The sequence below is a fragment of the Bombyx mori genome, chromosome 9, assembly GCF_030269925.1.
Source record: "Bombyx mori chromosome 9, ASM3026992v2".
NCBI classification, from domain to species: Eukaryota; Metazoa; Arthropoda; class Insecta; order Lepidoptera; family Bombycidae; genus Bombyx; species Bombyx mori.
The window spans coordinates 5,083,683-5,106,873 of NC_085115.1; the positions used below are offsets into that span (position 1 = coordinate 5,083,683).

Sequence of the window (23,191 nt, forward strand, 5' to 3'; positions counted from 1 at the left end):
ATTATAAAAATAATTATATTAAGTTCTATTCGAGGTATAAAGAAAATAAAACTGGAAGCTTCGCAACAACCCACGGTCATTCGGTAACGTGCGAACTTATTGTGGTACACTTCATTCGCGGTTGTTTGCATAAGAGTTAGTGTATTGCGCAAACGAACGCTCTGAGATCGTGGTCAATGAATAATAAAAAAATATGTTATTTTTTGTAAGTTATTACAAAGTTAAGTCGTACACTGTGAGCATTACTAATAAAAATCTTACGTTACGGACTTTTTGAAGTGAAACTTCTTTATCGGCGTTGGAAAAAAATTTACCGTCACATTTTTCGGTTACGCGTCACATTTTTCCGTTACGCGCCATCTGTTTTGTATTCATGTCTATGATAATAAAATCCTTTTGTTTAAACTTTATCTAATTTAACTTTTTTGTATTCATGTCTATGATAATAAAATCCTTTTGTTTAAACTTTATCTAATTTAACTTTATTTAACCAATTTCTAGAAAGTTGCATGTAGATCATTTTTCGAAAAATAAGGCCATAAACAAGTTTCACTTCTTACGTGTGTACACTAGTACACGCACACATTTTTTTTTTCCGGTTAGAGTACCCTTCCGCATCGTCCCATAAGGAACTTCGTTCCAAAAACTGTTCGCAACGCTTAGAGGAATCGGAGATAATCTTGACTGAGTATCATAATATATTAAAATGTTATTAAATTATTTTATTCCAGTTGTTTGCATCGCAGTTTATGTGGGTTTCATGTGGTAGAAAATCAAATCTTTACACAAATATTTAGGTCAAAACTAAATATGTGATTTCCACTTATAGGGATTTTATCGTATAAGATATACATACCAATGCCGACTATATGGTATTATATGCTCCGATATCAACCAGAATAGCCCCTTACGTGAAGTTGAAACATACTTTGGACTTTGGCCCATGAGCTTAGGCTGTAATTGTTTGGGGAACACTCAACATACGAAGTTTCAACGTACTATGGAGTTAACCCGTATTAAGAACACTCTCCCCGCAATATATTTTAATAACGATCACGGGTTAGATGTAGTAATTATGGTTAAGTCAATAAACTCATTTTATATAGGGCTTGCCTGAATTTTCGAACTATATATTATGTACATTACGGCTTACACTTTGATGATGTCATTATATTTGTCCAGATATAATTGACGTCACAACGCCAATGCCATCATATTGAGAAACGTAACAGAAGTCTGAACTGCTTTGTAAAAAATCGGCAAGCACATGAAACCTACCAGTATGGAATCACGATATGTTTTTCCACTAGTGATTAAAATATAAATTAGATGGCTACTTTAAGTAGGTACCGATTTTTTCGAGCAGTGGGAAATATCCTGCGTACGCGTTGGAAATGGTGCTAGGTGGGATATGCTTGATTACAATCCACTAAAATTCCCTGTCGCTCAACAGCCCACATTCGAATTTTTGATGGGACAAAACCTGTAGGTGGAACAAGGAAACCCGTAGACAGGTTTTTTTTTATTGCTTAGATATGGGTGGACGAGCTCACAGCCCATCTGTTGTTGAGTGGTTACTGGAGCCCATAGACATCTATAGCTTAAATACGCCACCCACCTTGAGATATAAGTTCTAAGGTCTCAAGTTTTTTTTTTTTATTGCTTAGATGGATGGACGAGCTCACAGCCCACCTGGTGTTAAGTGGTAACTGGAGCCCATAGACATCCACAACGTAAATGCGCCACCCACCTTGAGATACAAGTTCTAAGGTCTCATTTATGGTAACGACGGCTGCCCCACCCTTCAAACCGAAACGCATTACTGCTTCACGGCAGAAATAGGCAGGATGGTGGTACCCACCCGCGCGGACCCACAAGAGGTCCTACCACCAGTAATTACGCAAATTATAATTTTGCGGGTTTGATTTTTATTACACGATGTTATTCCTTCACCGTGGAAGTCAATCGTGAACATTTGTTGAGTAGGTATTTCATTTGAAAAATTGGTACCCGCCTGCGGGATTCGAACACCGGTGCATCGCTTCAAGACGAATGCACCGGACGTCTTATCCGTTAGGCCACGACGACCACAAAAGTATAGTTACAACAGCTGCTCCACCCTTCATACCGAAACGCATTACTGCTTCACGGCAGAAATAGGCAGGCGATAGTACAGATGGCGTGCAATAATATTCTAGAAGATACTCTTCTAAAGCGGAAGTCACGACTCTTATTAATAAGGAAGCGATGCTAGAAGTAGGAGGTGGCAATTAGGTAAGAAAAAGTGAATATCGTAAAACACTGATAAAGAAGTAGTAGCAGTAATGCTTAATAAGTCTTTTCGAATAATTAGTAAAAGTAATTATCTTTTGATAATTTATTTGCATCAAAGTAGTGAAAAAATGGCCCTGCAATCCATAGTGTCATACCATGCCATGTCAATTCATAGCTTGATTGAGAAAGTAGAATTCAAGTTCAATTGCTTGTAATTACAACGTTTTCTACCCCCACAATGAAGAGTTTCAATCATGAATCGTTTTAACTTGACTAGCTCAGAAATCAGGGCCGCGATGGGGTTGTACCCCTTGTGCAAGGCGAACATCTAATAATCAGCTTACGTCCTCGGTCGAGGGTTCCCGGCAAATTAAATTTCTGAATGATGCCCTAGCCTAACCCTCCCGTTGTAGATGTAGTACGTACACTTTATAACAGTAAATGAAATACCGTCGATGTTAAATTAGTTTGTCTATAAAATCTCAAAACATTATTGAGGAGTTAGGACTTCAATATATCGTTTCTGAAGCCAATACTAATAATGCACCACTTGAACATAAGCAGCTAATAATACTATACTAGCGGTCCCGCAGTATTCGAAATTCGACTATAATTAATTGGAATTGTAAGTGTGTACACTATAATGATTGTATTTTATACTTCTATAATCACAAATTTCGCCAAGACGACACTGTAAAAAATATTAACAAAGACAAACAATATTTAATCTATTCTCAATTTGACAACAGACGTCAAGAACAAAAGTTTGACAATAAATAGTATGCATGCGTGTGTGCGTCAAATACATGGTATGTAGTGTGTGTAATGTTTTCTTTATTGATTTAATGTATCTTTTATGCATTATTTAACAAAAATATTAGCATTGTGCACTTCTTCTCTATATTCTCTATAAGTGTGGAAAATTTCATACTCCTCCGTCCACGCAATTTTCGTAAAAAGGGATACAAAGTTTTTGCTTCACGTATTAATATATAGATATGCATAAACTACATAACAACACTATATACTAAACATTGATCAGTTAAGCAGAAAATTTGGTCATTTTAGCAATTGTCGGGTTGGATGTAACAGAAATCTTCTAGAATACATAACGCCCTACCTTATTCTGGTGATTCGTAACATTATAACCCCTTTCGAAGAGATTTCTACAATAAGGCTCTTTCCATTGAATCTGATGTAATACAATAAAACTTTGATTTTCGCGCGGAATCTACCTACGGAGTACGCGTCTTTGAGATAAATTGTCGAATACCAAATTTAAACATTCGATATTCATCTTTTATGTTTTGTCCAATAAATTAATGTCTTTACTGTTTTTATTTTGAACTGTGTACAAAGAAAGACCTGGTTTCGGTCCAAGAAACATCTCAGGGGTGAACGTGATATTTATTAGGGCTGCTAGAGAAGACTAATCTATAGTAATTAGATTCGTATTGGAGAAACTTAAGGAACGAGAATGGAGGGTTTTCTGTTATTGGTCTGAACACTACATTTTTGTAAAGCGTACATAACAAACACATTGAGTTGTTTTGTATTTTGAGTGACGCAGATGACTGGAAAATCAACAAAAAATTAAATAAATTTGTGGTAAGCGGAGAGTTTTTGGTGGGAGCATGAAGTTATATGAATTGTTTTATTTTATCATCTTTAAAATCAAACTCTTATTATCTACCATTATTAGAAATTAGAATTTGTCAACGTGCACGAAAGTGGGAAAAGGGATAAAATCGCTTGATATGAGTTTTTGTGTTCTTTCAAAAATTTCATTGAAGTCGAGCTCCATTTCCACCATGGAGACGCTGTTTTATTTCGTTTAATAACTTTTTTTATTACATTCACGGAAAACAATATTTCGGCTTTTATTAAAGAAAAAAAACGATTGTATGGCCTATGTTCTCTTTACTTATGCAACTCGACAATTCGTATTCATATATAAATCACTATCATGACATGATAGAGAATTGCGACATTAATCGTAACTAGTGGTCCCGCAGTAGTAAAAATTCGACTATAATTAATTGAAATTCAAATATGCTTCTATAATCACAGATTTCGCCAAGACTACACTATGGACAAACAATATTAAAGATAAACAATATTAACCTATTCTCAATTTGACCACACACTATTTATTTGCAATAACAAAAGTTTGACAATAAAGAAAAGTATATTATATTAAAAAGGGGTACAAAGTTTTTGCTTCACGTATCAATGTCCACTATACATAATTAATTTTTTACCACTATTGACACTTATTGTTGTAAGTAGAATAATAAAGGCAGTATCAATGTCAATATCAGTCAACCGCTACTTTAGCCCCTGTACCTACCGTCCAGTGGCTAAGTGTAGTGTACCGGTATTAATATCTCTGTTGCTATTTCAGGTAAGTTTCGATACCCAAAATCGATAGCCCTTATCGATTTCGGGACAAACGAATTACGCGACGTCGGATAAGCCGCACTGCTTTACTATTCAGGTACAGGGTACCGTGTTTGCGGGTACCGACGAATACTAGTTATCAATCAAAGCGAAACCCTTCCCTCGAGATATATACCTGGGCATTATGTGACAGTGCGACTAGTTTTTTCACTGTCAGTCCTCCTTTGTGATTTCTTGGAAATCGATGAATATCAATCGATGTGTATTGTTTCGAAATTTGAAAAAATTTATCACAAATTAGAATATTCTTATGTTCCTCATTCAAAATAGTAGTGACTTGACATGTGGTCTTGAATGAAATAATGTATACTGACAATTTTTTTTTTATTATCTTGTGTTTCGCCTGATATCTATCTAAAACATTTTTACATTTAAATTAGACCAATTTACACATTTTTTTTATCATTATGATCATTAAGAACAGTGAATATTTCAAATAAAAAAAATAACTACCATAAGTTCGAATGTGAAGTCGTTCATTGCCGATTTCAGTTACAAAGCGATTTTAATAAATGACCCAAGCTTCAAGTAAACCACCGATAAATCCGTGCGAGAAATAAATCCGAAATCAGTGGGTAAGGTAAGGTCTATAAATTCGGAAAAGTAATAGCTCGCAGTTAGGTCTGACCACACAGCATTTGATATTCAGGGGTGTTGTTGTGGGTTCGCGCAATCTACGGCGCTATCATTCAAATTGGCTACCTTTCCTTTGACCGTGGACAGTTCGGAAGTTTCTAAACTACGTGATTCAAAGTTAAACTGACTAGTTGACAGTTTTGAATGTATTTATTTTAGAATGATTTCAAAAAATTCACGGCAATTGCTTTATAACAGAATGTTATCCTATGGACCACATCATTCTCCCGCCCTTCTCCACTCACCTGGGGTCAGCGCAAAATGTTTTCTCCTTCCATACTCCTCTATCATATACCATTTCTCACTCCCCTCTTACACATATCGTCTTTCACGTTCACCCTGTGAAACAAGACGTCTAGAATAGTTTGTTTCGACTAATAATGTTCTGAGAAATGGGCATTAAGTAGTTTTCGGTACGAATTGTAAGGGGAAGTCAGGCAGCTACGACGTATAAGTATTGACGTCATCATAAATTCAACACTTATAAACAACTTGTGACGAATGAGCGCTGACGTCATTAATCATAAATTCAACACTTATAAACAACTTGTTTCAGAACAAAATTGCTTCTATGCAGAAAAAATATCTGCATTAAAACACAAAATCGAGATAAGTTATAAATCTAGTGTCAAATAATTCGAGATCCAGAAGTTATAAGCGTGTTATCGTCCTTTTTTTAGAGGGCAATGCATTTTTCCTGGAAAAACGTGATTAATCTATTTTACTAGCAGACACGTTTGCATGCGCTGCCACTAGCACCAATGAAACTATTATTATTTAAACACATTTAGCATATTAAAAAACCTTTTTCTATGATTTAACCGAAATATAAAAAGCACTTTTCAAATTATCTGATAAACATTTATCGGTGTCAATATAATGAAGCTCCCATTATTGCATACGCGATCGCACCATAACTTTTGCCTACAGAGGATTTTGTAACATAATCCACAAATGACGTCAGAGATAGGAAGGCTTTATCGGTTCGTACCTCTCGCGACAATAACAAATGTTCCACGGTGAAATACAGATAAGCTGCCTGCGGTTCCACGGGAAAGTTTATTGTTTGTGTTGAAATTTTATACAGATATTTTCACTTTCAAATCGACGTAGATTACCGATATAGGAGTTAGGTACGTGTTGATTTTCTAATACAGTTTGAATATTCTTAATATAAAAAACATTGAAATCGAAAGTAACTACTACCTATTTATGGTAAATGAAAAAGTAGTAAAATTATGCTGAATGATCTTTAAAAAATTTTGAAGTTAAAAAAACGTAATGAAAATGTAATATGAAAATGTTTGTGTTGAATTTTATACAGATACTAGCGACCCGCCCTCGCTTCGCTTCGGAAACATTAAAACACACATGAAACCAAATAAAAATAAAAATAAAAATAAAGCCTATGTTCATCAGGGACAATGTCGGCTTCTAATGGAAAAAGAATTTTTCAAATCGGTCCAGTAGTTTCGGAGCCTATTCGAAACAAACAAACAAACAAATCTTTCCTCTTTATAATATTAAGTATAGATTTTCACTTTCAAATCGACATGGATTACCAATGTAGGAGTTACGTGTTAGTTTTTTAATGTAGTTTGAATATTCTTAATACAAAAACAACAATACAAAATATTGAAATCGAAAGTAACAACTACCTATTTAGGGTAAATGAAAAAGTTGTAAAATTATGTAGAATATCCTTTAAAAATTTTTGAAGTTAAAAAAAAGTAATGAAAATGTAATATGGAAAATTTTGTATTTTTTCAACAGTAGACAATTCTCCAATTCGACGATTGCGAAGCGTTGGCGTTTCTGTAGGTCGCTTCTGAATTTTGAACTCGAATTCTGATAGCGAGCACAATGATAGTAAATACGGTATGATGGTATAAACAATTCTTTAGAGCACTCCCGGTTTTCTTAGCGATTTCTAAATTCCTTGCTTATACTCCATTCGTAGTATCAAGCATCCATAGCAAGCATAAAAATATTAAACTGTAACATAGCCTTAACTTTGTCAATTAAATAATACACTTATTTACAATAGTTAAGTAACTTTTAAAATAGTTAAATAAAGGAAGATTCCTATTAAGACTATTAAAGCTTTCGTAGTTAAATTCTTCATACGTGAAAATGAACAGAAAGTTTGAGTGCATTTTACATATTATTAGATTGACCTACAATTTCTCGTAGTCGAACTCCGGTTCAACCTATTTCCAAGTATAACAAATTGATTTTAAGTTATGTAGTTTTCAAATCCATTGGAAACATTTAGTATTAGAGGATTCTGTTGACGGTGAATATGAGCAGTTTTGTTATAATCGAAATGCCAAATCACTACATAGTATAAAACAAATTCGCTTTCTCTGTCCCTATATCCATGTGTATGCTTAAATCTTTAAAACTACGCAACGGATTTTGATGCGGTTTTTTTTAATAGCTAGAGTGATAGAAGAGAAAGGTTTATATGTATAATAACATCCATTAAATAGTGGAGAAATCAATAATAAATTACAATTTCCGAATCAAAGCGAGGGCGGGTCGCTAGTAGATTATATTTTACAACGAATGAACGTATCACAGTAGTGATGAAGTTTCTAGAAACATCATTGAGTTTAATAGTAACGAGCTATGACCTTATCGACACAAAAATTATGCCAAGCATTCTAGATACTGGCTCTCAGAGGAAAATATCAGAAATTACGATGTAATAATTTTATGAGAGGACGTAAAAACACGGTAAAGCCTCGAATTGCCGAATATAAAATGCTTTCGGAACATGACTTCGAGTTTTATTATGATGCTAGATTTTTTTTACTGTCTATCAGAGTTTGCGTTTTTTTTAGATTCATTATCTAATTGTCTACAATTTTAGCTAGACGTTTCTAAATTTCTCGTAAATTTGTAGCTTACGTTCTTTTCCTGAACAACTCATAACAAAATATTGTAAATGGCCATCGGGTAAGTGTAATTACCTAAATAAATGCATATATTCAGTTTATCTTTAGTTTAGTTGGACGTTAATAAAGGATCATTTGGTTAAATCTCTTATTCGTCCCTTGAACGAAACCCATATAATGCAACTGTAATCTGTACATACGCGGGCTATGAATTTTTGGGAGACCGTCATATCATATTATATCATATCATATTACTTCCTCTACTCGAGCTCTAGGCTCGGATTACTGAGCTCCCGCCCCGAGACCCTCAGGGAAAGGGTGGCTCAGTTTCCCCTCCTACGAAGACCGTATCCCCCAAGACTTTCGTGATGATGGTGACCGTGTGTATGGCAGCTTGTTTCTGCATGATGTGTGGGTTGATGTTTGCATCTAATTTATCTATGTATTTCTGTAGGCTTTTGGCTATTACTCCGGTTGCTCCTATTACTATTGGTACTATTTCTGTGTGTGTTTTCCATAATCTGGTTATTTCGGTTTTGAGTGCATGGTATTTACTTAGCTTTTCTATTTCTTTTGCTCCTATATTGTAGTCTGAGGGAACTGTTACACCTATGAGGTATGTTTTGTTGTCCGTTTTGTTTATATAAATAATGTCTGGTCTATTGTGAACTATTGTAACGTCGGTTTGAACCGGTATCTCCCACATTATTTTTGCACCTTCATTCTCCCTAACCTGTGGCTGCGTAAGGTGTTCTCGCCACCACAGGTCGGAGACCTGAAACGCATGCTTTTTAGCTAGCGACCAGAAAACATATTGCACTATGTTATTGTGCCTTTTGGTGTAATAAGTGCCAGCAAGCTTTTCGCATCCTGAGACAATGTGCTTTGTGGTCTCATCTTTAATGCAGCATAACCGACACCTACCATCAACTTGGCGTTTCATTATGTCTCTTTCATGTTGTCTGGTCACCACTGCCTGATCTTGAATTGCAAATATGGCTGATTCCAATGCTGGAGACACCGGTTGCCTTTTGAACCATTGGAAGGATTGGGCTCTGTCGATATTTTCTTTTTCTAGTACTGCTTTGTAAAATTGACCGTGAAGCGGTTTAGCTTCTATTATCTCTATTTTTGTCTTAACTACTGCATTTTTTAATTCTTTGTCTGTATATTTTTCATTTTGCTGTAATCCTATTTCATTTAGATTTTATCGTGTTTCTTTAAATATTGAATATTTACTTTTATTTTTATCATGTTCCACTATTGCTCTAAGTATATGATCTTTTTCAGTTTCTATGTATGATTTGTATTTGATTATTTGTGTTTTGTATAGTGTTTCTAGATTTGTTAGCCCTCTTCCACCTTGATCGATCGGTGTAAATAACCTATCTACATCTGCTTTCTGTTGGTGTGCTTTATATATTGCTAAAATCTTTCTGGTCTTTACATCAATCTTCTTGAGGTCCGCGGTTTTGTAATTTATTATGCCAAATGTATACAAAAGAACCGGTACAGCGTATATATTTAAGGCTCGCAAGATATTTCGTGCATTGAGTTGCGATCCCGTGACGGATTTGACGCGACGGAAATATTCTTTTTGTATTTGTTGCCTGACTTCATTGTGGTCGATTTTGCCTGCCTCATCTATCCCTAGGTATTTGTACTTCTCATCTAATCTCAGGTGCCTGAACCCGTCTCCGCTCAGCAGAACGTGCCCTCGACGTGCCATCCATGTATAAGAGATGATTTATTATGTTATTGTCTTTAAGTGTATATCCTTTTAATTGGTATTGGTTGAGAATTTGGGAGATGGGGTTAATACCCAGACAGAACAAAAGAGGGGAGAGTGAATCGCCTTGAAATATTCCTCGTCGGATGTATATAGGTTCAGTGGTTACAGATCCGTCCGTACCGCGAGCCGTCATGACCACATTCCACATGGGCATGACCAACCTCAGAAAATTTCTGACAACTGGTGGACATTTATAGAGTTCAAGTACTTTGAGTAGCCATTCATGTGATATGCTATCAAAAGCCTTCCGGTAGTCAATCCAAGCCGTACTTAAATTCTTCTGGCATTTATGTGCATCTTCCAGTATGGCTTTGTTGATCATGAGGTGATCTTTACAGCCACGTGCCCCGCGTCTGCAACCTCGCTGTTCCAGGGCTATGATGTTATTTTTAATCGCAATTTTTGTAGAGTTCATTGGCTATTATGGAGGTTAAAATCTTGTACATAGTTGGCAAACAAGCAATAGGACGCCAACTTCTTCGGGTCTTGAGTATTTTCGTCTTTAGGTATTAAAACAACTCGGCCCCTTGTGAACCAACTATCTATGACTTCGGTACCTTTAATTATCCTATCAAATAGTTTGGCTATATATTTGTGTGTACTAGTAAGGTATTTGAGAAAATAGTTATGTATTTTGTGTATTCCTGGTGATTTCCAGTTCTGGGATTTTCGGATCGCAGTTCTCAATTTTCCTACATCTATCTCTTCAAATGTGTGTTCCTCTATTTCATTTGATGAATTTGCTATTTGTGTTATCCAGTGAGCTTCTTTGTTGTACGATATTGGGTTTAATAAGATTGTCGTCCAGAAGTTTTCTATTTCCGACTGAGAAGGGATATGTGTGGGATTGTGTTGCGAGCTATTGAGAGACCTAAAAAATTTGTGTTGGTTCTCAGCAAATTGTTTATTCTGAATTCTCCTTTGGTTTGTTTCGTCATATCTGCGAAGTCTACCTGCTAAAGCCTAAACTTTTTGTTTTAGTATCTCAATGGTGTTATTTAGATCTTCATCATTGTGAATATTGAATTTCTCGTATAGTTTATTTTTGATATTTCTCATTTTGTTACTATTAGAACCTGCTTTTACTTCTACCAACCTTCCCAATTCCTTTCTATGATCTTCTATTTTTTGTTTCAGTCTACGTTTCCACGGTGGTTCGTGTTTCGGTTTTTGCATGGTGGGTGGGTTAGGTGTTTGTTTATTATTAATTATCAATGTCTTAGCAGCTGCGTAGATTACGTCATTTATTTCGCGTAATGATTGATTTGTCTCGAGCAAGGTGGGTATGTAGTTGTTAATTGTGTGAAGGTTTTTTATAAAATGTTTATTAAATTTGGGTTTCGGTAAGAAAGTTCTGTTGTCAATGGGTATTTCTTTAGTTTCTGCTAGTATTTGCAAAAAATCCAACACAATTGGATCTTAGTTTTCATCGACTACAACCTCACCTATTTCATTTCCTTCATCCGCTATCGTATCCGTAAGCTGTGTAGTAGGTTCTATTTGAGTGAATGTAAGGGTTTGTTCTTAAGTGTCGGTATTTGGTGGTGGGTGAATTTGCTGTGTATGTTGTGTGAAGTTTTCTTGATGTAGTAAATCGGCGGTGTAAATAGGTTCAGGTAGAGTGTTTGCTGTTGTCTGTGTGATGGTTTCTGGCAAGGCAGTACGACTGTACACGTCAGGTAATAGATACGCTTGTTCTGCTTTACTTTTAATTTCTTCAAGGACTTCTTCTGAAATGTAATTATGTGATAATATGCTTCGTGCCTGATTGGATAGTGTATTTCCTGTGAATTTTCTAAACTTTGTGATGTGTGAATTTCGGTCTTTAAAGGTCTTTTCTAATCGTTTTATATAGCCAGGCCCTCTTGCTTTGGCTAGATAGAAACAAAACATAAGTTCGTCTAGTTCGGTTCGTGACCACTTCCTTCTTGCGTCATCGTTTATAGAACCTGTGGTCGATGACGATGTGCCGGCAGAGCATGTGGGAGACATATCCTTACCCCGCAAAGCAACATCGTTAAATTCTTCGGCTGTAGCATCAGGAGACCTACCCCAAACCCCCCTGTTCCCGACTCCCGACCAGCCGGTACGTCGTGAGTCGCTGGCTAGCATTCTGCCACGTCCGCCACCAGCTACAGACGTGCCCCGGCGATCGCCCCCGGGCAGCGGCCCTATACGTTCATTATTCAAATTATTCTCCATTTTACTGGGTTTGCCTTTGCCTTGTTAGCCGTATAAGTTTATATAGTATACGTTGCCCGCCCCCCACGTGGTCTGATGGTCGACTCGGACGTAAGGTAGGACTTAGGGGGGCATATCATATTATATTATATTCTTCCTCTACTCGAGCTCTAGGCTCGGTTTACTGAGCTCCCGCCCCGAGACCCTTAGGGAAAGGGTGTATTATATTATATTATATCATATTATTAAAACACAGACCGTACTATGTACAATTCAAATCATGATTTATGTTTACTATCTTAAATTTCATTCAACTTGTAATTTCATTCAAGAAGCAGAAATTCTGTAATGATTTGGTACATAAAAAATATATGAACCCTAAAAAATATTTTAGTCTGTAATATTCATGACGTCTTGGTGTTAAATGATATTTATCACATCCGACTGGGACTTGTAGCTGGGTGATAAGAACAGAATATAAGGTGTCTGCGGCTGCAAGCGCTCTCGAGATAAGATAGGTCTGATCAATGTGCCTGTCTACGTAGAAAATGATGTTGTCCTCAATTTGTGTTTACCGCATCAACCTCCTCCATCTTGCCGGTTGATTTCCTTATAGTAGAATAATATAGTGAACTGCAATATTAAAATATGTTATTTATATCTACAGTTTTTTTTTCTACTTTAAATCGCGTTAATTACGACTTGGTCGTGCGGCCATGCGGCCGCCTATAATATTCCAATTTTTTTCTTTTTTATTGCTTAGATGTTTGGGCGAGCTCACAGCCCTCCTGGTATTAAGTGGTTACTAGAGCCCATAGACATCTACAACGTAAATGCGCCACCTTGAGATGTAAGTTCTAAAGTCTCAGTATAGTTACAACGGCTGCCCCATTCTTCAAGCCGAAACGCATTACTGCTTCACGGCAGAAATAGGCGGCGTGTAGACTCACAAGAGAACCTACCACCAGTAAAAACCATAACGCGAATTATTTTAGTTACCAATCCAATTACCAATCCTAGAACTACTTTTCATGGAGGGTTGACGTTAAATTAATTGTAGGACATAGAATTATGAACCGACAAACTACAGATGGATATATATTTATAAATATACTAGTAGGAAGAAAAGTGAAAAATATATTATCTTTCTTTTTAAAAGTCAAATAAAAAGATAAAAAATACTACGAATTGAGCGTATATTCTTTCTGTTCGATTTAAAAGTCTGTTAAAAAAGGAAACAAGAATTGAGATGAAACAATTACAAAGTCGTAATTCAGTGGAATGGATTCGCAAAAGAATGATGTGAAAGTAAAAATACAGGAAATGGTTCGGAATGATTGTACCGCGTCTTGTTCATCTAACGGAGATACTTTAGCTTTTGAATAGTTCGTATTTTTGGAATAATAGTTTTTGAACATGGTAATAAATTTTAAGAATACTACATTTTTTAATCTATTGCTTATATGGTTGGACGAGCTCACGGCCCGGCCCACCTGGTGTTAAGTGATTACCGGAGCCCATAGACATCTACAACGTAAATACCGCCAGCCACCTTGAGACATCAGGTCTTACTTTTAACAGTACAACGGCTCTTCCGCCCTTTAAGCCGCATCGTATTACTGCTTCACGGCAGAAATACGCAGGGTGGTGGTACCCAACCTTGCGGACTCACAAGACGTCCTACCACCAGTAATGTACTTTTATTTAGAATTATTTTATTTAAACGTAGTCATGATATATTATGGATTTAGATTTTTTTGCCTTTCTTTTTAAATGTCTCTGTAACCAGACGAGCGTACCGCTTATCTATTGGTGAGTAGTTACCTTAGCTCATGGACGACAGCAATGTCAAGGGATTGAGCCAAGCTGCTCCCTACCGTTGAGTACTTTTCGCAAACCTAGTTTGAAAAAAGACTTGTTATAGCGCTCCAAAAACACTGTGTAGGGGGGAATTCATTCAAGAGCCGTTTAGTACAGAGCAAACAGCTTAGTATGGTGAACTCTGCTCTGCTAAAGCGGGTAAGCCATAAAGATGGATAAACAATGTATTTTGCTTTATGACCTTCTAATCCAACAAAGTTGCAGTATTATATTAACAGTGGGCTGTGTACGGCACAAACTGTAGCTCTTACCATTTCATTTCGCTTTCAAGGAAATGTAGAAAGATATAAAATTAAATGTTATTTATTTATGAAAAAAGTGTTTTAGTACATAGTTTAGTGTCTTTACAATCGTATTAACTGTAATAATGATAGAAGGCGTTGTGGCGTTTAAGAACGCACCTTTTTAATAAAACGTAAGCCGAAACGCACGAGAGGTGAAACAAAGAAGAAGGTGACAAGGTGACAGATTTTTTTACCGCCGAAAATACATAAGACGAAAAAAATAATAAGTGCATAACTTAAAAGTGGGTAAGCCATGGTAAGGTAATAAAGCTCCTATTGTTTCAATTGTGGTGTTAATTACGAGTGATCCAAAAACACGATTTTCACGCGAAATAAAGAAGGAACTCTATACGGACTACCTCAGTGATTTTTTAATATGCGAAAGCAAGATAAATACTTGTATGAGTGTACATGTAAACGTATCGTTAATTAGTTTACAGAAAAAATGTTTGTTTTCCGCAGCTTGTTGCAAATAAATAAATGAACACCGAATCGCATTTCACATGTGAACGGTTCCGTATGTATGTGTTATAGTGGTGTCACTCAATCAACCTAATAGCCTCTAAATTACTTTGATCGTTTTTCCGGAAGGCTAATGAATTCTCACGGCTCAATACACAGCACGGTTGAGAGAGCGCAGCGGAGCTTGTGTAACTAATATTCAGTTCTCAATTAAAACCGTAGTTCATGTAGTAGGTACATATATTTTGGATGACTCCCAAACTTCGTAATTTGGCAGGGTAAACCTTTTCGGAACGAGTTCCCGTAAAGGATGATGAACATAAACGTCTTTGTGATTTAGCCGTTTGAAATCGCAATACTTGGCAGCTTAGGCACAGATAGTTTTTAATACGCTTTTATTAGTTTCAGACGTATGTATGTTAGTATGTAATGGAATCTTTGAACATGATTTTGACCCCCTTCAAAACGTCGAATTAACTCGAAATTTGGTATACTTATTAAGATCCGATGACAATTCAATATTAATAAACAAAATTGAAAAAAATATATTGAAAAAATTGAAATTCAACTAAAATATAAGAAATAAATAATAGTTTAAAAAAACTAACAAAATACGCTTTTATAGAAAATCCAACTAAAAAATTGAAAATAAATTTGAATAAATTTGAATTTATAATAGTGTAAGAAAAAATGATTTTATTGTAAAAAAAATTCAGGATATTAACAAAATAACCCTTCTACTCATATCTGTTCCTAAAATATTTATAACTACTGATAACATTTTTAGTTGGATTTTCTATAAAAGCGTATTTTGTTAATTTTTTTTTTAAACTGTTATTTATTTTAGTTTAATATTCGTTTATGGTCATATGAATATATCGCTGAAAATGAATCAAAAGGTTTTATGTTCTTTTTTAATACTGGCATAGAATTTATTACATATACGGGCATAGGTTTTATTATTGCAATGTATTTCAGTTAGTAACATCAATTGGATTTAAAAACATGATATTAAAAAAAAAACTGGCGGTAGGACCTCTTGTGAGTCCGCGCGGGTAGGTAACACCACCCTGCCTATTTCTGCCGTGAAGCAGTGCGTTTCGGTTTGAAGGGTGGAACAGCCGTTGTAACTATACTTGAGACCTTAGAACTTATATCTCATGTTGGGTGGCGCATCTATGCTGTAGATGTCTATGGGCTCCAGTAACCACTTAACACCAGGTGGGTTGAGCTCGTCCACCCATCTAAGAAATAAAATAAAAAAATATTGTTACCTTATATGTCTCTAATTTTGAATATAACACGAGGAATTGATCCTTATTTTGAGAAATTGATTCGTGAAGTTGTAATGACGTTTGCAAAAGGACGCATAATCCACAGTCCACCCGTATAATCAATAAAAAAAGATAAAAAAAGCACATATAACTTTTGGATATACCTCTACACAATTTGAAGCCGTACTTTTTAAATAGGTACTATGAAAATAACAGAATTCGAAATTCACAAAGCTGGCACTCCGCGTTAGGCACGATTTATCTGAAGACATAATAAATTTACATTATACCTACCAGGCTGTCGAAAATTTAATCTTCGGTAATTTAAGTGAAGCAAATCGATTCCTATACCCGTTACGTACGTAGTTGTTCAAGTTTAAAGCAAGTATCCAGGGAAAGTTGGCTTCAAATTTACGGGAACGTGCTCGGATCAAGTTTTCGTATTTTGGGTAGTTTACACCCTTATCAAGCTGGTAATGGAAAATGTGACGTGTTGATCTTCAGATTTTAATAACGTTTTTTTTAATAGAATTTCTGACGTTATTCTGTGATTTTTAGTTTAGGAGAATCGCATAGTGTCATGATTTGCTGCATTATACATATTATACTTTGACATAGACTAAATAGATAACACAGAGTGTTGAGTATTCTCCAACTTCTTCATTGGTTTTTTATTATTACATTTCTAAATGCTTTGTAAATACATCTATTGTAGGTAATATATTTATTGATCTATACATTATTTAATAATGTACTCAAAGGTTTGGTCCATTTTGATCGGTTTTTTTTTATGGCGGTTGTAGGCAGACGAGCAGACGGCCCAACTGATAGTGAGTGGTTACCGTCGCCCATGGACTTCAGCAATGCCAGGGGCAGAACCAAGCTGCTGCCTACTGCAAGATCATCAAATCATTCTGAATATTGTTAATAATGGTATCCTTAGAATTTCTCTACATAAAAACAATGGCCTGGAAGAGTTCGTTTATAAAGAAAATGCCGCCTATTGTACAATTATACTAAGTCTTTCTTTTTATTATTTTGGGCAGTCCAATTTACGGATAGTCGGCGTTGGAGGATCAAGTTTAGCACACTAAACAACTACCCCGCACTCTTACACCCGACGTCCGATCACAGGGGGTCAGAACCCTGTCAGGATTCCGGCGGTCAACACTACAACCAGACTCGCGGCGCCACCCCTAGGCCAGGTTATGTCAGACCCCAAAACAACTACACATTAAGCACTATCGAATATTTTCTGATTCATAAATAGGTGCGGTATGTGAATAAGGTACGGGTCGCATAGACTTTTTATATAGCACTAACCGTACTCGTCCGCTTCGCTGGGCATTTAAAATTAACATTATTATTTATTGTCATTATTATTAGGGAGTTCAACACTCATCATATAAATATTAGTCTATCCATTAAGTACATGTATTTTCTACATGGATACCAAGTTTTAAATCAATCGGATGCATGGTTCAGTAGTTATAACGGAACATCCGTAAAAACCACTGTAGATTTATATATTAGTATAGATATGTAGGTAGCCGAGCTCATGGCTCATCTGGGGTGAAGTGGCATTTGACTTCATGGTTATCACAATGTGAATGCTACCATCTGCCTAGGTATGTGAGATGTCAATTTTATCATATAAGGATTGTCCCAGCCTTCAAGCCGCATAACTATTGCGCGGCAAAAACAGAACCTACCCGGGCGAGCTTATAACATCAGAAAAACAGTTTTTTGTAGCTTATAATATAATAAAATACCAGGTGAACCTGTTCCTCAAATAAAAATATTTGGGGTATCATATCCTTAAAATTTTACCTGTTTGAAACCTTTATGCATCTCAGTAATAGACCTGTAGTTCACACTACGGCCCCTTCACGTAAGCATAACAGCACATATGGAATTTAGGAGCACTGTTAAAAAAAAACATATCAGACTTTTTAATAGTATACACATATACATAGTTTCCGTCGAAATCATAGAAAGTCCTAACAGTCTGACAGCACCACGAGCACTATCCCTGAAATTAGCACATTTTTACAGGTATTTGGCATAACCACGAGAACACTGTGGCTTTAAGCGGAGGTCGGGGCCGATAGTACTACGTCGGAGGCACGCGCCGGCCTCCTCGCAGCCCCTCACACCGCTCAGCCATGGTTCGCGATAAGAAACCACAGAAGACCGACTCGCAGAAATGTAAGTACATTATAGTATAATACAAACTACGTCGAAGTCGTCGTGGCCTAAAGGATAAGACGTCTGGTGCACTCGTATCTAGCGATGTACCAGTGTTCGAATCCCGCAGGTGGTACCAATTTTTGTAATGAAATACTTACTTAACAAATGTTAAGATTGACTTCCACGGTGAAGGAATAACATCTTGAATACTACTTATATATTAATAAGGCTGTTCTACACTTTAGAGCGCAGAATAGAGATGTGAGCAGAAAGATTTCCGATGGAAGAAAACTGTTGAGGAGATAATGTTACTACCTAGTCAGGTCATAAGTATTGTCACACAGTAAAAACTTTTCTTTTAGAATGCTGGCCACAAAAAAGTTTATTGAATTCGAATTTCGAATTGTTCATGAAAATAAAAATGTATACTTTTAGAATTTTTACTAATTTTTAAATATGGAGTGGACGCTTAAAGAAGACCGTGTTGCAGTTATTGCGTTGTATCGTTGCGGTTACGCGCCAATTCAAATTTTTAACATACTGAAAAATTTGAATATAACCAAAAGATTCGTTTATCGTACCATCAAACGATACAATGAAGACTCTTGTGTAGATGACAGGTCAAGAAGTGGTTGCCCTCGGTCTGTTAGGACTCCAGCAGTGATAAAAGCTGTGAAGGCGCGAATTCAAAGAAATCCCAAACGTAAGCAGAAACTGTTGGTCCTTCAGATGGGGTTAAGCAGAACCACGGTGAAAAGGGTGTTAAATGAAGACTTAGGGCTTCGGGCATATCGAAGAAAAACAGGACATCGTTTGAATGCTCGTCTAATGGACCTGAGACTGAAGAGATGCCGCGCTTTGTTGAAGCGGTACGCGGGAAAAAAATATCGGGAAATTATTTTTTCGGGTGAAAAATTTTTTACCGTAGAAGAGAGCTACAACAAACAAAATGATAAGATGTACGCACACAGTAGTGAAGAAGCGAGCAACCGTATTCCGCGTGTCCAAGGAGGTCATTTTCCATCCTCGCTCATGGTATGGTTGGGAGTTTTTTATTGGGGCTTAACAGAGGTACATTTTTGTGAGAAAGGTGTAAAAACGAATGCAGTTGTGTATCAAAATACAGTCCTGACGAACCTTGTGGAACCTGTTTTTTTTTTTTTTTTTTTTTTTTTTTTTTTTTTTTTTTTTTTTTTTTTTTTTTTTTTTATTGCCTTTGTAGGCAGACGGGCATACGGCCCACCTGATGGTGAGTGGTTACCATCGCCCATGGACTTCAGCAATGCCAGGGGCAGAGCCAAGCCGCTGCCTACCGCTTAATACTCTCCACAAGCCTCGTTTGAAGAAGGACATGTCATAGCGCTCGGGAAACACCGTGGAGGGGAGCTCATTCCATAGCCGGATGGTACGTGGCAAAAAAGATCTCTGGAAACGCACTGTGGATGATCGCAGTGGCTCCAGGTAGTATGGATGAACTCTACTCCGGTGGCGGGCGGTGCGATGGTAAAAACGAGATGCTGGTATCATCTCGAACAATTCCTCAGAGCACTCCCCATGGAACATACGGTACAAAATACAAAGGGAAGAGCGAAGAGCACACAAGACTGGCTGGTGCGCGTGAAATCGACTTCATCCGGCACGAAGACTGGCTCCTCCAGTCCAGATTTGAATTCGTTAGATTACAAGATATAGCAACACTTGGAGGAAAAGGCGTGCTCAAAGCCTCATCCTAATTTGGAGGCACTCAAGACATCCTTGATTAAGGCAGCCGCCGATATTGACATGGACCTCGTTCGTGCTGCGATAGACGACTGGCCGCGCAGATTGAAGGCCTGTATTCAAAATCACGGAGGTCATTTTGAATAAACTTTAGTGTCATAAGAATCTATGTTTTGTTAAGTTCATTTTGGTATATGAATGGTTACATAATGAATAAACTTGTTTCAATCATTTTACATTAAACATGTGACAGAATTTATGACCTGACTAGGTATATTATATTTTCTGTTATAGAATACTCGCTGCCGCTATAGCCGATGTATACTATTTATTGCCTTTTAATGTGAGGTCCTTTGATTCAAGACTTGTTAAAAATATGATTTTATTCTGAGTTATATATTAACTGAGTATTATATTAATAGTATTATAGGGTTTACCGCATTCTAAGACAGATAAACAAGCTATCTCGTCTGCTCAGGTACCTGTATTGTCAAGTTGCTATTCCCATGAAGTATCTTCTATATAGTTACCTTTTTAAATCAGGTATAAGCAAGATATCAGCTAAATACTAACACGATTCGCAGTCCTCAATTGTTGTTCAGATCTAGAAAATTACTTATAACGTCACATATGGAAACAAAACCTTTAAATTTATCAAAAGAAACCACATCATTAAAATTTCCAAGAAAATATATATAATGTATTTATTTATTTAAATCAAAATACAGTTTAGCTTTGTAAAACTATAGCAATTGAGTTGCTCTTATAAAGAGAAACAACATTTAAAGCTATTGCTTCACCATTATTTTTATACCTTTTTATATTTTAATATTATAAAGAGGAAAGATTTGTTTGTTTGTTTGTTTCGAATAGGCTCCGAAACTACTGGACCGATTTGAAAAATTCTTTTTCCATTAGAAGCCGACATTGTCCCTGATGAACATAGGCTACTTTTTTTAATTTTTTTTAATTTTTTTTTGGTTTCATGTGTGTTTTAATGTTTCCGAAGCGAAGCGAGGGCGGGTCGCTAGTCTTTTTATATTTTAACTAGCTGACCCGGCAAACGTTGTGTTGCCTTAAATAAGATTTCTAGGGAAATTATAGTCTAATATATAAAATTCTCAAAAACCTCATTCAACCACATAATATAGTAAGCGGCACGTAAGTTGGCAAGGTTTTGGTGTAGTGGGGGTAATGTCACGCATAGTGTACATTGCAACAAAATGGTCACTTTTATGGCCCGCATATATGTTAATTTTATTTTATTAAATTTTTTATTTGCCATAATTTATTTTTAAGGCTGTGTGTTTAGAAGAAAGTTAAAGAAAAGAGAGGAATTCGTGAAGTGTATTAGGTGTTATAAATAAAATAGAATTAAAAGTTAAAAAGTTTATTTAACAAAATATACTTAATATTAAAAATTATGTGTCGCCGTCGTCACTATCATTTTCTAATAGTGCTACCCCTTGGATTAAATTTATGGTAGGACCTGAGCTGGTGGAAGGAGTTGGCTCCTCATCGTCGACATAACGAAGAGTCGCTGTCGTCACTGGCGTAAATAATAAAACGCTCAGTGACTGAATCGACTATAATTATGGTCATTGGTATTTGGTCCTGCCATTGCAAACAAATTTAAAACAATAACACTCGTAACAAAAACTAAATTTAAAATAATAATAACTCGTAACAAAAACTCAATATAAACAAAGGGTTCCTACAACTTTAGTAGGCACATGTGTAACCGGGAGCGAACGGAACGTGGACGCGGTGCGGGAGGGGAGAGTCGGTCGACTCACCAATCGCGCGCTCGGAACGGTGCTACGTCTTTCCCCGCGTCCTGCTTGACAACCAAAGAGACCTAAAAAACGACTTCTGCGCATCTAGCGACTCTTGCCAAGTTACGCGCTGGGGACTATACCTCATTATAACCAAAAAAAATAATTATAAAATAAAAATGTTTGGGGTGAACAACCCTTATCACTTAGGGGTATGAAATATAGATAGTAGCCGATTCTCAGACCTACTGAACATACTATTGATACACAAATAAAACCAAAGAAACATGGCTGAAAAATGTATAGTGAGTAAGACAGGAGACCGGATTCGTCCTCATCCCTACTACGTGATGTTTGCTGGATGAGTGGTGACACCTGGCGGGGATAACTGATCGATTGATAGTTGATCAGTAGTCGACCGGCGAGGGCAGGAGATCAAATTGAATTAAAAAAAAATCATAATTAAAGGAACTTGAAATTATAAACTCTGAATAACAATTTATCATACTACAATTATAATATTTGATTGCCATCTTGCAACCTTATTGCGGATCTGTGCATAGAATAAAAAAAATAAAAATCGGGATGGAAAAATAGGGGTTGATCGTATAAGAGTGAAAATTGAGAGTAATATATTTTTTTTATTATAGTCATGACAAAATAAAAAATAAATTCTTGCCAAAAAATTTAAAATTTATAATTAACAAATAAAAAATAGGGGTTGATCGTAGAGGGTGAAAATTTCAGAGTAATATGAAATTTTTTATTCTAAGTCATGACAAAATAAAAACAAAATTCTTGCAAAAAAATTTAGTTTTTAATTAACAAATAAAAAATAAGGGTTGATCGTAGAGGGGTGAAAATTTAGGGTTGTATGTATTTTTGTATGCTGTATCATAAAAAAATTAAAACAAAAAATTTTGTCCAAAAAATAAAAAAATTAATTTAGGGGTGGACTACCCCTAACATTTAGGGGGATGAAAAATAGATGTTAGCCGATTCTCATAGATACCGGATAAGCACAAAAAATTTCATCAAAATCGGTCAAGCCGTTTCGGAGGAGTATGGCAACGAAAACTGTGACACGAGAATTTTATATATTAGATATTGCAAAAATGCTCTTTATATGTCTAATGTTCTAATGTTTCAATAATCGAAATTCTATTTATGTCATCTATAGAAGAATGATATAAATAACATATTAACCTCTTTAAGGATTAATCGTATAGAGGTTACATATATATTATTTTGTTGAACTACTACAAATTCTATTTCTTTCAATAAAACAAATGAAGTTCGACAATTGAAACCAGTAATTTCATTAGTATTTTCCACTCGACCTAAATCTTTTACATTTTACGAT

The 23,191-nt window shown here is 36.0% G+C and overlaps 3 protein-coding genes across 5 annotated transcripts in view; 2 read left to right on the top strand and 1 right to left on the bottom strand.

The window, feature by feature from the left end:
• The window catches only part of DnaJ-21 (dnaJ homolog subfamily C member 8-like), a 302,329-nt gene that overhangs the window by 168,538 nt on the left and 110,600 nt on the right, over positions 1 to 23,191 (top strand). The window lies entirely within an intron of this gene.
• LOC101737439 (uncharacterized) overlaps positions 1 to 23,191 on the top strand; it is a 232,867-nt gene that overhangs the window by 10,058 nt on the left and 199,618 nt on the right. For 2 of the 3 annotated variants that reach the window (XR_009973797.1, XM_012689934.4), the window contains exon 2: positions 18,200 to 18,352. Coding sequence is in view for 2 of the 3 variants with exons in the window: in XM_012689934.4 (XP_012545388.1) it covers positions 18,310 to 18,352 (43 nt within the window). In the remaining variant the exon portion in view is untranslated. Of the gene's footprint in view, positions 1 to 17,177; positions 17,350 to 18,199; positions 18,353 to 23,191 lie in introns of those variants that run through there. The other variant, XM_062670056.1, reaches the window with a different exon arrangement.
• On the bottom strand, positions 8,578 to 10,384 carry LOC134199431 (uncharacterized). The gene is made up of 2 exons (XM_062670274.1): positions 10,183 to 10,384; positions 8,578 to 9,434 (listed from the first exon to the last, which is right to left on the bottom strand). The coding sequence occupies exons 1-2, from the start codon at positions 10,382 to 10,384 to the stop codon at positions 8,578 to 8,580; spliced, it is 1,059 nt and encodes a 352-aa protein (XP_062526258.1).